This window comes from Ceratotherium simum, chromosome 16, assembly GCF_057802395.1.
Source record: "Ceratotherium simum simum isolate JZ-2026a chromosome 16, ASM5780239v1, whole genome shotgun sequence".
Classification (NCBI taxonomy): Eukaryota; Metazoa; Chordata; class Mammalia; order Perissodactyla; family Rhinocerotidae; genus Ceratotherium; species Ceratotherium simum.
This window is the reverse complement of record NC_141915.1, coordinates 42184594-42200664: the sequence shown is the minus strand read 5'-3', so window position 1 is coordinate 42200664 and position 16071 is coordinate 42184594. Positions and strand designations below refer to the sequence as shown.

Here is a 16071-nt window from a genome sequence, read left to right as displayed (position 1 = left end):
TTTTTTTTTTGTGAGGAAGATTAGCCCTGAGCTAACATCCATGCTAATCCTCCTCTTTTTGCTGAGGAAGACCGGCTTTGAGCTAACATCTATTGCCAATCCTCCTCTTTTTTTTTCCCCAAGGCCCCAGTAGATAGTTGTATGTCATAGTTGCACATCCTTCTAGTTGCTGTATGTGGGACGCGGCCTCAGCATGGCAGGAGAAGCGGTGCATCAGTGCGCACCTGGGATCCAAACCCGGGCTGCCAGTAGCAGAGCGCGTGCACTTAACCACTAAGCCACTGGGCCGGCCCAATTGGCATTTATTTCTGATAATTGGTAGCTTTTTCTAACTTTTTACATGACTATATAAAATTTTTTAGTCTCAGAAGAATTTGCTGCAATTGGTATCCTGGTGGGGAGGGTGTGGTTTTTCGAACCTAACCTAGTGTCTTTTTCCAGTCAGTTATCCATGTTAGAAGCTCAAAATGCACATATGCAGTAGGCCTAAGATATTGCCTGGTTTGGAAAGAGTTTAAACTATTTGAATCACCTTTATAGTAAACATTTACTCTCATCAGGACCTAGAAGAGGAGCATTTTAATTTTTTCTCTTCATTCCCTTTTCCTCTTCAAGCTTTTCCTTCAATAGTCATTACCTTTTTACATTTTGGAGTTTTCATCTGTTTGAAGTTTGTGTTTACAGTATGTTTATATAGCTTGGCTTATAGTTACCATACTGAAATATAATTATTTCAGAATTGAGTCAGTGGTGAGAATGAAAGCCATCTGGTGTCCTAGCTAAATCCAATTTCTCTTTTACTGAGAATTTCTTTGGTATCAGCTTATCTCAGAAATAGTGATTTAGTAACAAACCAGAGTTCTCTTTGTTCGGTTGTTTTTCTTTTTAAAACTACATTCGGTCCCAATAACAATACTAACATTGGTACAAGTCATCTCACGTTGTGAACAGTTTCCCAAGTAGCATTTAATTTTGTTCTCACAATAGCCTGAAGAGACCGGAAGAGTGGGGGACAGAGAAGGAAACTGAAGTTCAGGTTTGGCCTGAGGTCACTCTGCTAATAAAAAAGGAGAACGGGTAGTAGAAACCCAGCCTTCTAACTTAACTCTGGTATTTTTCTTTTCGTTGCCCTGTGCTGCGTCAGAAACCCCATGATCACAAGAGTTATATTACCAACGCCTTCACAACGAGGCTATTGTCACCCAGCTTTTCTTGTGATCCTTTTCTAAAAAGTTAAACATTTAATGAAAAGAACCACATTCCTGTCACACACAGGTTGCCTGTTCTTTGATGTCCTGCCTGAACTTTACCAAATATCAGTTTCTAAAGCTCTCATTCAGAATCAAAGCTAAAGACTTTAAAATAGCCTGTAGGTTCCTACCCGCTCAGGCTTCCCGCTACCTCTGACCTCTTCTACCACTGCTTCCTGCCTTGATCACTCCATCCTGGCCCCTGGCCTGCTTGCTAACCTCAAAAACACCAGGCATGGTCCCGCCCAAAGTCTATCTTGCATGACTTGTTTCCTCACATTATTCAGCTATCTGCCTATGTCACCTTCTCAGTAAGGCCTTTCTGGCCACCCCATGTACACCCCCCACACACTGCACTACCTATCCCCCTTAGCCTGCTTTATTCTTTTAGCACTCATTCCCATGTGTTCTTGTTTATTTATCAATCAACTGTCTCCCACCACTAGAATGTAAGTTCTATGAGGGCAGGCTTTATTTTGTTCACTGCTGTATTTCCATCTCTAGGAACCGTGCTTGCATATAGTAGATGCTCAATAAATACTTTATTATGTTATGTTAGTAAATGAATGAATTTCAGGAAGGCCTTAAGATTTTTCTGGATAGACGGGTAGGGATGGGAATTTGGGTGATATGTTTTCTCCAAATTTTTATGTTTTTTTAAGTTTATTATTTTCTAAATTTTCTTCAGTGAGTATTTATTACATTGTTTTTTACGAAGTAATCACAAACCAAGCCGTATATTTTCTGAAGTGATGTAATAAAAGTACACAGTACTACCAGTAAAGTGTTCCTGCCAAAAAATTGAACTTGAATTTAATTGAGCCTGTAGGTCTAGTTTACAGGAAATAAAGGCTAGAGGAACATGTTAAACCACATCATAGGCTTACAGTCAACAAAATTCAGAATGTGGGAAATTCTGTGTTTTTTAAGTAAATGACAAGGGAGGAAAAAGAAGGGGAAATCTATAGATTAAAAGAGACTTGAGACATATCAAAACAAATGCAACGTGTGGATCTTGTTTGGATGCTGATTTAAATAGATTTAATTATTAAATTTTTATGAGACAGGGAAATTGGAACATTAATTGTATATTAAATGATATTGAGGAAATTATTTTTTAGGAGTAATAATGGTTTCATGGTTATGCTAAAAAAGTCTTTATCTTTTAAAGATATGTTCTGAAATATTTATAGATGAAATATGATGGCTGGGATTTATTTTAAAATAATCTGGACTTTGGGTGGGTGTCGGTATGGATGAAATAAAATTGGCTGTGAGTTGGTAATTGGTGAAACTGAGTGATGGTACATGGAGTTCATTTTACTATTTGTGTAAATCCTTGAAATTTTTCATATTAAGAAATTAAGGGGGGGCCGGCCCCGTGGCCTAGCGGTTGAGTGTACGCGCTCCGCTGCTGGCAGCCCGGGTTCGGATCCTAGGCGCACACCAACGCACCGCTTGTCAGGCCGTGCTGTGGCGGTGTCCCACATAAAGTGGAGGAAGATCAGCTTGGATGTTAGCTCAGGGCCAGTCTTCCTCAGCAAAAAGAGGAGGATTGGCATGGATGTTAGCTCAGTGCTGATCTTCCTCACAAAAAAAAAAAGAAAAAAAAAAATTAAGGGCCGGCCCAGTGGCACAGCGGTTAAGTTCTTGAGTTCCCCTTCAGTGGCCCAGGGTTCGCCAGTTCAGATCCTGGGCGCGGACCTACTCAATGCTCATCAAGCCATGCTGAGGCGGCATCCCATATAGAAGAGCTACAACTCTACAACTACAATGCACAACTATGTACTGGGGCTTCGGGAAGAAAAAAGGAAAAAAATAGAAATTAAAAATAAGACAGTCACACACACAAAAAAGTGCTGTGAGGGAATCCAAAAGAAATACATGAAGTTTTTGTCATTGTGGAGCTTAAAGTTGAGTTAAGATGTAGGATGTGCACCCACAAGAGTATTGAAGAGATTAATATATTCTGTTTTGATGTCTGAAAGCTCAGTGAGGGTAAGGATCATATTCTCTGCTGTATTTTTGGCTCCTAGCACAGCAGACATTTAATAAATACTTACTGAGTGAACATAAAGCCTTGTCTTGACTCAGTAATAGCTGCTTAAAGTTGAACTTATTTGCTAAGAATATATTTATTTTTAAATGAATTATTGAGCCTCATTTATTTTCTTTTCCTACCCTTCTAGTTTGGAGTTGATCAAAGAGCCCGTTTCCACAAAGTGTGACCACATATTTTGCAAGTAAGTTTGAATGTTTGATGTGGCTCCATTATTAGCTTTTGTGCTTCTCCTTCATAACAGAGGAAACAACTAACTTTGTAGAAGCTTTAGCTTCTTCAATTAAGTGAAAAAAAATCTGTTTCATTCTGCCTCATGGAATGCTTAGAAAGTCATCATAAGTTGGTTGTAGCCATAGTTCCTGGTAAAATATTGGCATATTTATCTAGTGGGATGTGAAATCATTTTGAACAGCTGTTTGTTTTTTGTGTCCATGTGTGAAAGCAGATTGCAAGCAATTGTGAAAGAAGCAAATTGTATTTTAACCTTCCCAGTTTCTCCTTTCTGTTCATTTCTGCACGTCCTTTTGCTTTTCTCCTTCTAAGGGTCAGTGTTTGCCGGCTTCATAATCCTCGTGAAGATAGGAAAGAATCTGATATCAGTTTATATTTAAGCTGAAATTCATTCATACCAATGATTCAAGTTATATTTACATTTTTAAGGATCTTGCCGTTTAAAATGAAAATGTTTCTTTTTTTTTAATTGAGGTAACATTGGTTTATAACATCATTTAAGTTTCAGGTGTACAATATTATAATTTGACTTCTGTATAGAAAATGTTTGATGATAGAAGAATTTCAGAAAAAGTTTGGTAGGTGATTGGGTGGAATGAGGGCTTTTCTCCTTTCCTGGTGTTAAGCTATGATTGAGACTTGCCCTGAATGCCAACTAGTTTGTTTTTAAGTATTTTTTTCTTTTTTAATTGAAAAAGCAAGCAATGTCCATGGTAATGACTTTACTAGCACAGAAGGTTATATGATGCTAAGTACATTTCCCTCCTACCCCAAAACCCTTGCCTCTCCCTTCCCTCCCCCAAAACAACTACAATTATCAATCTCTTATCTAACCTCCTAGAAATTTTTGAATTTAAGAGTTCTTAACTTGGGATTCATGAATGGTTTTCATAAATTTCCTAAAATTATATTCAATTTTAAATTCAGTTGTATTAAAAACTATAGGCATGTGCAGTTTTCTAGGAAGACAATCCAGCATTTTCCTCAGATTCTTAGAATGTTTCTGTAATCTGAAAAATGTGAAGAGCTTCTGTGTTAAAGATAATGAGGGCTGGGGGCCGGCCCCGTGGCGCAAGTGGTTAAGTGCGTGTGCTCTGCTGCGGCAGCCCAGGCTTCGCCAGTTCAGATCCCAGGCGCGCACCAAAGCACAGCTTGGCAAGCCATGCTGTGGCGGCATCCCATATAAAGTGGAGGAAGATGGGCACAGATGTTAGCCCAGGGCCAGTCTTCCTCAGCAAAAAAAGAGGAGGATTGGCAGATGTTAGCTCAGGGCTGATCTCCTCACAAAAAAGAAAAAAAATAAAGAGAATGAGGGCTGGCTGAAGGTGGAGGAAACCTGTTCCCTTGGGAGGGATATCCTCTGAGAACAAGTCTGCCAACTGGCTGACTCCTTCTTTCCTCTGAATTCTACCTTATTCTTCCCATTCATCTGTCCCAACAAGGATCCAGACCCCTTGTCCATTGTCTCTCATCCCTTTCCCATGCACCCCACTGGCCTGGATCTGTTCCCAACAGTTTCTTTCTGATTCCTCAGGCCTTTCTCCCTGGTCAGGTGCCAGGGTAGCACAGCTTTATCTCTCTGCTCTGAGAATTTTTAGTTTTGGGGCCTTTAGAGGAAAGCTTCTCAAACTATCTATGGTGTAGGACCAATTTCTTCATAGATCAATACTTTTGTAAAACAAAATTTAAAAAGTTATAGAGAGCTGAAGGTTAACCTTTTAAATGCTGGGACTCTCACTGTTTCTTGATGAGAATCTTTCTGAAATGTACTGTATGCATTCCTGTCACCTTGAGTAATGAATACGCAGTATTATAGTGAGTACAGAGTAGATTAAATTATGAACATTCTGAGAGCTTGTAGAAGAAGGAAATTGCAGGCAGAGGAAATAATATGAGCAAAGGTACAAAGAGAAGAAAGTAGAATATGTCCAGGAAAAAGAAACTAACTTTGCATACGTGTATAGGAGTTGTGTTAGAAGAGGAAGGAGCCCTCAGAGAGAAGATGACATTTGCAAGAGAGAGAAGGTCCAGGAGGAGGTAGAAGGGATTAGAAACAGAAAATGGGTGCAGGAAAGAGAAATAGTTGTTATTCATAAACAGTAATGAAGGAAAAGGAGAGTAATTCTATAGAAAGATTTTGAGGTAGGGCAGGGAGTAGTTGAGGTAGTTTGAGCTCAGTGAAGTTGGAGGTGAAGACATCTGTTAAGATTGAGAGGGTTAAGGTTAATAACTGGGGGAAAGTAAGAAAGGCTTGCAGCTCCTAATACAGAGAATATGATAAGCAGAAGAACCAGCTGTATCTTAAATGATATAATAGAATTAAAAGTTTAGTATAATACCCATGTGATCAACTTTTTCATGAAATCTCTTCTGTAAAACCTTTATAATCTGAATAACACCTTGATCTATATGATGAGAAAGCTGGAAAACCACCCCCCAGCATTAATTTTATTCTATTTTCTCAAGATGAATTCTAATTGCTAACAATAGAATAGTTTTATTGACCAAGGTAAGCCCATGGTTCTGAAATCTTTCATGCGATATACAAAAAAGATAAAAGTACTAGTCTAGAGAAGAATTACTTAGACTATCCATGCGTTAGCTTGCAGTTTCCAAACAACAAATGAAATGTGTAATACTTTTTGGAAGATCTAGAACCACATTGTCCAAAGAGATATAATATGAGCCGTAAATGTAACTTAAATTTTCTAATAGCCATATTACTTTAAAAAAAGGTTAAATTACCTATAGTTATATATTTATGTATTTTTAACTCAATTATGAGCAAAATTTTATCACTTCAAAATATAATCAATATAAAAAATATTAATGAGATATTTGACGTTCTTTTTTTGTAGTAAGCCTCTTAAAGCCTGTGCTTTTCCATACTTACAGTACATCTTCCTTCACACTAGCCACATTTCAAGTGCTCAAGAGCCGCCTGTGGCTAGTGGCTGCTGTATTGGACAAGGCAGCTCTAGGAACTTACTACTCAGAGTGGGACTCGTGGGCCTGAAGCAACCACATCACATGGGAACTTGCTAGAATCCCAGCCCTACCCCAAACCTACTGAATCAGAATCTGCATTTTAACAAGATCCCCAGGAGATTCTAATGCACATTAAAGTTTGAGAAGCAGTGCTCTGGAATGGTGACTTTCCTGTACACTTACCTGAAGGATAGTAAGAGGGACCAGACCAGAGATGGCTGAGGTCTAAAGACTAGATAGACCAAATAAGGCAAGTCTTGGGGTCAGCTAACTGAAGAGATCCAGATAAGTTGGTGAGTCAGTGTCAGGGAGTTTTTAGGGCCGGATACATTAGATCATGATATCTGGGAGTTCTGGACTCTTGCCATGGGTTGGTATGTCAGAGAACCAGAAATAGGCAAGAGATGGATAATCTAGCAAGTAGATTGAATATAGTCAGTTTCTCAGGAGTCTAGCAGCAGAAATGAGCAGAAGTTCAGGGTGGTAGTTATAAGGGACGAAAAGTAACAGGGATCCAGCCATAGGAGGCTAAGGGTTAGGGGTAAGATTCTTGTCCCTAGGAGACAAGAGTCTTGGCCCATGGGACTGGGATACTGGGCAAGGAACCGAGGCAGAATCTCCCAGTTGAAGAGCTCAAGATAGATTCTCAATTGTTGGATCTAAAGTACAACAAGAGGGACCGGCCCCCTGGCTTAGCGGTTAAGTGCGCGCCCTCCACTACTGGCGGCCAGGGTTCGAATCCCGGGCGCGCACCGACACACTGCTTCTCCGGCCATGCTGAGGCCACATCCTACATACAGCAACTAGAAGGATGTGCAGCTATGACATACAACTATCTACTGGGGCTTTGGGGAGAAAAAGAGGGGGGGAAATAAAGTAAGACAAGAGGTTTGATCAAGAAAACAGAGCCTTTTCGAAACTGACAAGGTTTGGTGGGACCAATAACATTGCATGAATGTTGAGATGCTAAGCTGTGGAGCTCTCAGGGTCTTTATTTCCTTTAACTAGGGACCATATATTGGTCCATAATCTTAGCTCTATTGACAGAAATCCAGGGCACCCAATATAATTGAAGGTAGCCAAAAGGTCAGCTTGCCTTTATTTTGCCTAGACTTAGAACTATTAATTTATTGCTTCCTCCCGGGATGTACTTGGACAAGCAACTCAAAACTAGATGAGTTTCCATAACGTTGTTAAACCGCTCAGGGTATAAATGTGTCAAAATGAGTACTCTGAAAAGTCCTCCAAATTAGTTTGTGATGCTGTGATTTTACTGTTTTCCATCAGCTTTTTCTTAAAAAGCTGAAGCCACCCTTCAGAAAACATACTACATTTGCTTAAAAAATGTATTGCCTTTCCTTAGGCACTGGGCTTTAGAAATCCAGGAAGCCCAAAATTTGTCTCAGACTTTTTCATTGAGAACCTCATATAGAACTTATAATGTGTTCTCATTTAATTGGTGCGTCACATGGATTCCCCAGAGCTCTAAAACAGAATTTAATAAATTCTTCTGAGTCCTGAAAGATATGCCAATGTTCTCTTGATCTGTCAATATTTTCCTTAGCTCAGTCTTTTCAAGTCATGTACAAGTTCATTTTCTCTTTTGAATTTAGTTAACAACCTTTATGCATCTGTTCTTCTTCTAGCATAAAGAAAGATTGGAACCCATATCTTGGTTGATTTCTACATACCTAGTTCCCCTGCGTTATTTATGTAATTATTGTACAGGCAATAACACTGTGTAGCTTAGCTTGTCACTATAGTTTAGGTACCATAGTCTGCAGTACTGTGTTCAGGGAATTCCCTCCCTACACCTACCTTGAACTGTTGAATTGTACCATTTGCCAGTGTAATGCATTGATGCCTCCTAGAGCTATTATGATAGAGTACGGATAGTATTTGCATCTTCTTAAGGAGTGGTAGCCTCTTTTCTGTGACTCTTTAAAGGGAATTTATATACAATGCTGGTAGCTTTTTGACACCCTATTCCCTAACCTATAGAGTTGTTGTTGAGTGCAAGGTGGTAGTTAAAGCATCCATATAGGTGAAGAAAGACCCCTGCGTCTCCTTGACCATACCTACATACATTCACTTTCTCTAGTAGAAAGACCATGGACTTTGCTGCAATTCAATCCAGATCCAATAGCACCTTCACCGCTTGACTACTGTGTGATCTGGGACAAGTCTCTACAGTAAAATGAAGATAATACTTCAGGGTTGTTGTGTGGATTAAGGGAGGGCAATGCATGTTAAAGGACCTGGCCAGTAAAAAGCATTCTCTTAGTGTCTGTTGGCTCACCATTTCCACTGTCTTTTCAGCTCCCTTAATCTTTTTTTTCCTGGCTCTCTTCAAGGTCAGTATCTGCTCTCTACTACCCTCCCCAGTCACCTCCCTCACCAGAATACTATGTCCTGTGTAATGGCAGGGATTTATTTTGCTTTTCCACTGCATCCCCTGCATCTAGAACAGTACCGGACATGTAGTAAATATTGGTCGTATGAGTGAATCGCCCCTTTTAATTATCATCATCACAGTGCTCTCTACTGCTCTCTTCCCTTTTTTCCTTTCTCCCTCTCTTTTCTCTTGAGTCTTCTTTTGCCTTCTTCCTAAGGGAACGTGGATCTTTATAGACATCACCAGCCAATGGGAGCAGTATTTTCCTTTGTTAAGGAAACTGACTCATTAGAATATGTTGCATATGTTCTTCAAGTGTTCTTAACTGTATTCATTGTCTGAGACAACCAACAAAATTGTTCTGCATCCAGAGCCATTCTAAAAGCCTGAGTATCTTGGAAGGCTGGTGCCTTCTTCATTCCTTAGACTTTTAGTGAGCAACTTGGTTATGCCAGACACTATGTCAGGCATTGTGAATATAAAAATGAACATGTTTTCTCCCTGCCTTGAGGTTTTTTGTTTTTTGTTTTTTTTGCTGAGGACGATTCGCCCTGAGCTAACATCTGTGCCAATCTTCCTATATATTGTGTGTGGGTCGCTGCCATAGCATGGCCGCTGACAAGTGATATAGGTCTGCACCCAGGAACCAAACCTGGGCTGCTGAAGTGGAGTGCTCCGAACTTAATCACTAGGCCAAGGGGCCAGCCCCGGGGTTTTTTGTTTTTTACGTTTTTATTGAGATATAATTTGCATGCTATAAAATTCACGCGTTTAAAGGGCACAATTCATGTGTGCCCGGCTATCTCAGTCAGTAGAACATGAGACTCTTAAAGTTTGCAATTTAGTTTTTTTAGTATATTCACAGAGTTTGCAACCATCGCTACAATCTAAGTTTAGAACATTTTCATCACCCCCAAAAGAAACCCTGTACCCATTAGCAGCTACTCCCCATTCCCACCTCTTAGGCAACCACAATTCTGCTTCCTGTCTCTATAGATTTGCCTATTCTGGGCGTTTCATATAAATAGAATCATACAATAAGTGGCCTTTTGTGTCTGGTCTCTTTCTCTTAGCATAATGCTTTCAAGGTTCATCTGTATTGTGGCTTATATCAGTACTTCATTCTTTTTTATGGATGAATAATACTCTGTTTTGTGGATATACCACATTTTGTCTATCCATTCATCAATTGATGGCCATTTGAGTTGTTTCTGCTTTTTGGCCATTGGCTATTATGAATAATGCTGCTGTGAACATTTGTGTACAGGTTTTGCATGGACTTAAGTTTTCATTTCTCCAGGCAAGGAACCTGGCAGAGTTGTTTGGTAATTCTGTTTAAGATTTTGAGGAACTGCCAAACTATTTTTCTAGTGGCTGCGTCATTTTGTATTTCCACCAGCAGTGAATGAGGATTTCACTTTCTTCACATCATCTCCAATACTTGTCTGTCTTTTTGTATAGCCATCCTAGTGGGTGTAAAGTGGAATCTCATTGTGGCTTTGATTTGCATTTTTCTAATGATTAATGATCTTGAGCATCTTTTTATGTGCTTATTGACCATTTGGTGTTCGTTTGTTTTGCTGAGGAAGATTCACCCTGAGCTAACATCTGTTGCTAATCTTCCTCTTTTTGCTTGAGGAAGATTTGCCCTGAGCTAACATCTGTGCCAGTCTTCCTCTATTTTGTATGTGGGTCGCCGCCACAGCATGGCCGCGGATGAGTGGTGTAGGTCCGCACCTGGGAACCAAACCTGGGCCACCCAAGTGGAGTGCACCAAACCTAACCACTAGGCCATGGGGCTGGCCCTTTATTGACCATTTGTATATCGCCTTTGGAGAAAATGTTTATTCAAATCCTTTGCCCATTTTTTAATTGAGTTATTTCTCTGTTTATTATTGAGTTTTAAGAGTTCTTTATATATTCTGGATACAAGTTCTTTATCAGATATATGATTTGCAAATATTTTTTCCTATTCTGTGGATTGTCCTTCTACTTTCTTCATAGTATTACTTGTAGCACAAAAGTTAAGTTTGATATAGTTCATCGTATCTATTTTTTTCTTTGGTTGCTTGTGCTTTTGGTGTTTATTTAAGAAATCATTGCTTAGCCCAAGGTCACAAAGATTTATAGTTTTAGTTCTTACATTTAGTTCTGTGATCCATTTTGAGTTAGTTTTTCTGTATTGTCTGAGGTAGGAATCTAGCTTCATTTTTTTACATGTGGATATCTAGTTGTCCCAGCACTATTTGTTGATAAGACTGTTCTTTTTCCATTTAATTGGCTTGGTGCCATTGTTGAAAATCAATTGACCATAGATGTATGAGTTTATTTCTATACTCTCAATTCTATTCCATTGATGTATATGTCTATCCTTATTACAGTACCACACTGCCTTGATTACCGTAGCTTTGAAGTGAGGTGCTGAGTTTTTAAAGTAATTGTAATCATTTTACTTGAACTACTTACCATTTATGTCTGATTGTGCAGCATGAAATAATTATGAATATATCATTAACTATGCCATATTAACTTTTTAATAAGTTTTATTTTGTCATGACAATAAGCCATATGCATGTAAGTTCAGTTTTCATAGATCATTGCTTATGTAGTTTGGTTTTCTGCTTATGCAGCATCTAAAAACAATCGAATGGCAGCCATTTACCTGCCATTACCTTTAAAATGGCTCTTAAGGGCAGTTGTGAGATTATCTTTTTATGGCTGTTTGCCTTTTGAATATTCTGTCTACGACAAAAGGTAACTTGAGTTGTTCTTTTCATTCTTTGTGATTTATAGATTTTGTATGCTGAAACTTCTCAACCAGAAGAAAGGGCCTTCACAGTGTCCTTTGTGTAAGAATGATATAACCAAAAGGTATATAATTTGGGTAATGATGGGAGGTTGGAAGCAACAACAGCAGGAAAAAGTAGAAATTCCTTAATAACATAGCTGGAGTTCCTATCAAACCATTCATCAGTAGAAAAATGTATAAAAGGGTGTTTAGCTGACAGGGTAAATTATTTCTAAAGTCATTTTCCTGAAAGTTTTATGGTACATCTGCCTTATATAACAAGTATTAGCAATTCATTGCCTTTTCCTGAAAGTCTTATCTAAAGTAAGACTGTACAACCCTGCCCACATTGTCTCCAGATCCTGCTTTTATTTTTCTTTTTTGCATTTATTTCTACTTAATTGTTTACACATATACAGTGTATTTACATTGTGTGACCCTCTGGCCAGGATGTAAGTTCTCTTAGGGCACTGGCTTTGTCTATCTCAGTCAACACTGTTTTTCCAATGTTTGGTACATAGTAGTTGCTCAGATATTTAAAGGAATAAATGAATTATATTGTTCTACAACTTTCCTAAACCAAATCTTTCTTTGGACATGGTTATCTGTGTTTTTTAAATAATGTAATCATCATTTGAAAGAAATCTCTGAGAACTAGAAGTGGGAGGTTGGGTGCATGGGATTTAGATGTTAAGAACTGTAAGTTCTCAGAGCCAGCCCGGCGGCGAAGCAGTTAAGTGTGTGCATTCCGCTGCAGCAGCCCTGGGTTCGCAGGTTCGGATCCTGGACCTGGACTGGCGCACTGCTTGTCAAGCCGTGCTGTGGCAGCGTCCCATATAAAAGTAGAGGAAGATGAGCACGAATGTTAGCCCAGGGCCAATCTTCCTTAGCAAAAAGAGAAGGATTGGCAACAGATGTTAGTTCAGGGCTAATCTTCCTCACACACACAAAAAATAAGTAAGAAAAGAACTGTAAGTTCTCTATGCAGTGGATTTATATCTACCATGGATTCAGAGTACTATTATATTTTAGATAGTTACGGGCTTTTGGTAGACTTGAATGGCACAAAAAATTATAAAAACAATCATTACTGCCACACAATTCATTCTGATGTCAATGATGTTTTGATGATAGTGTAATGTCACTAATATCTCTGTTCGTTGAATACAGTTTTTCTATTGTTGCTGCATCTTTTTAAAAAATTTATTTACATGCCTTTCCTTATTTTAGTGTCCTTAAAAAGTTGATAATCACTTGCTAAGTATGTCTCTCAAACAATTTAATTTCAGAAGCCTACAAGAAAGTACAAGATTTAGTCAACTTGTTGAAGAGCTGTTGAAAATCATTCATGCTTTTGAGCTTGACACAGGATTGCAGCGTAAGTGTTGCATAGCCCCAGGAGCCAATGTTCAAGTGGCTGTCCATTAAAACTCAGGAAGTTTGCACAATTATTTTCTATGAATAGGTGATAAGACCTTTTGGTCTAGGTTAATTTTAGTTCTTTATCTGTAACCTATTTTTTAAATCATTCCCAGTGGTCTCATACCTTAGTTTATCGATCATAAGATGCACGTTTTTCACATATTTACACCTCCAAAATTGGGAGTAATTTACCATCAATGACATGTCATTGTTTAATTTGGTGTCTTTTCTTTCTTAGTAGTACAGAAAATAATGGTGCATCTGACATCATTGGTATCTTAGACTCAGTGAAATGTGGTATTAATAGGCGAATGTGTTGATACTGAGGTGGAAAAAAGGGAGTAGAAATAACTTGGATGGTCTGTGTGTTTGTTTCCCAGAAGTAGAATTTCCAAAGTTGATTTTTAAAAAATTATGGGTAACCTTTAATGCTTTGTCTTAATACAACAAAGAGCATACACAGGATTTCTCTTGGTTCTTTGATTACAATTAATACATTTTTTTCTAACTACAAAAATAACTTTTTCCCTTGTAATTCTCAGTTGCAAACAGTTACAACTTTTCAAAAAAGGAAAATAACTCTCCTGAGCATCTAAAGGAGGAAGTTTCTATCATTCAAAGTATGGGCTACCGAAACCGTGCCAAAAGACTTCGCCAGGGTGAACCTGAAAATCCTACCTTGGTAAAGCCATTTTCATTTATTCTCTAACATCTCTGTTGAGCATTGTGAATTAGTGAATGTGCTAGATGCTCGTGGACTTATATAAAAAGTCGGTAAGCAAGGTAAGATGGTAAATAAAGTGGTTGGACATGTGTTCTAATGAACAAGAGTTAGAGGAGTTGAGAGATGGTCCCTGTGCCTAGGGTGGGCAAGAGAGACCGTACAGGTCCTTCCTCTGCTTTAGTGCTTTATCCGTTCTGATGCTTGTCTAAAACAGCCACAAGGTCATTGATGGTTTTAAGCTTGCTAGTGTTTAAAATAACAATCTTCTGGCAATTCTCCAGGCATAAGGAAGTATCTTCTGTCTTATTTCCTCTGAAAAGTTGTGAGAAGAAAAATAAGTTTTTAACATTTGAGAATTGCTTCAACTTAAAAGGTGTAATTGTCGAAGAAAATACAGTGATTTGCTCTGTTGTTACTCATATGCGAATGGATAATGGACATCTTAAAAATAATAGTTTTCATGGTACCAGCATTCATTTTTCAGTAGATGTTGAAGGGTTAAAAAAGAAGGAAAGCTTCATTTGAGTAATGGTGGGTTTTTAAATATTCTTTCCTGTACTGAATGTTCTCAAGATTGCTGGGTTTTTATTGTTTTCATTTTTCCTTTTTTAAAATTTATTGTATCCTATTTACCAACCCTGTTATCATGTGATTGGAAATGTGTACTAAATGAACCTCATTCCCTTTTTATACTATGATGTCAAGTATTAGCTTCAAAATATGCTTTTTTTATACTTCAAAAAATTACAGGTAATACATATTTAGTTTAGAAAAATTTGAAACAACAGAAAGAGGAAAAAATATTCAAACCACACGTAACTCATACATTTTGGTGTGTGGTTTTCCTAGTGTTTTTCCCACATATCATAAATTTTAGCTAATTGATTATGGCCTATTTGTTTTATCCATGGCCTCAAGTTTCCCTTCAGGAAAAAAAAGCACAGAACTGGCTAACATTTACTTGATCATTCTTTACTGCTTAGCAGGAAACCAGTCTTAGTGTCCACCTCTCTAATCTTGGAATTGTGAGATCTTTGAGGACAAAGCAGCAGATACAACCTCAGAATAAGTCTGTCTACGTTGAATTGGGTAAGAGTCTCAGATTTTGTACGTTTAGAATAATAGTTGCTGAATTCTTTGTCTTACAGTTTTACCAAAAACCTTGGTCATAATTTGTACAATGGCAGGGAGATTCGGGAAGTGAAAATAAAATAATTTTACTAGCCTTATGGTGTGTTATAAATAATGTAAAACATGCAGCTATCACCTTGAAAAACCCTACTTCATAAAGAAAGCAAAAGAAAGGATGTCTGGTTATAAGTGTGTGTAAATATATTTTGGAAAGATGGGGAGTAAGGATAAGAAAGAACATAATAACTTGGCTACAGCATTTGGAGGGATCCAAGATAAATTGTACTAGACCAGAAAGACTTTTAAGAAGAACTGAGCTCAGTTCAAACAGGTCTTTCTAATTGTTTTATCTTTTACAACATATTTATAATTGGAAAGAGCGGCCCTCCTTTGGGCTCCCAAGTACCACTGTATGTTTTCCATAGCACTTACTAGATTATTTTGAAGTTACCTGTACGTCTTTTCTCATCTTAAGATCGTAAGTTCCATTGTGCTGCCATAGAGTGCCATTAAGTGCACGCGCTCTGCTACTGGCGGCCCGGCTTCGGATCCCGGGCGCGCACCGACGCACCGCTTCTCCGGCCATGCTGAGGCCGCATCCCACATACAGCAGCTAGAAGGATGTGCAGCTATGACATACAACTATCTACTGGGGCTTTGGGGAGAAAAAAAAAAGAGGGAGGAGGATTGGCAATAGATGTTAGCTCAGAGCCAGTCTTCCTCAGCAAAAGGAGGAGGATTAGCATGGATGTTAGCTCAGGGCTGATCTTCCTCACACACACACAAAAAAAGATCGTAAGTTCCTAGACAACAAGTGTTGTGTCATAAAAATAATCAAAATAATTATAATGGTGGATATTTAAGAGCACTTAACTGTAATCCAGGGACTGTTGTGCTTTACTTATGTAACTCATTTAAGGTGCATGGCAAACCTCTGAGGTTGTTACTATGATACTTATTTTACAGATGAGGAAATTAAGGCACAGATAGGTTAAGAAATTTTGCCAAGGTAGTGAAGCTAGTAAGTGGCAGAGCGATGATTCAAATCTAGGAATTCTGGCTTCAGAGCTTGTCCTTGTA

At 38.4% G+C, this 16071-nt stretch overlaps 1 protein-coding gene across 1 annotated transcript in view; it reads left to right on the top strand.

The window, feature by feature from the left end:
- BRCA1 (BRCA1 DNA repair associated) overlaps positions 1-16071 on the top strand; it is a 69423-nt gene that overhangs the window by 4529 nt on the left and 48823 nt on the right. The window contains 5 exon segments of the mRNA XM_087441210.1: positions 3440-3493; positions 11720-11797; positions 13004-13092; positions 13679-13818; positions 14847-14949. Of these exon segments, the coding sequence (XP_087297336.1) occupies positions 3440-3493; positions 11720-11797; positions 13004-13092; positions 13679-13818; positions 14847-14949 (464 nt within the window).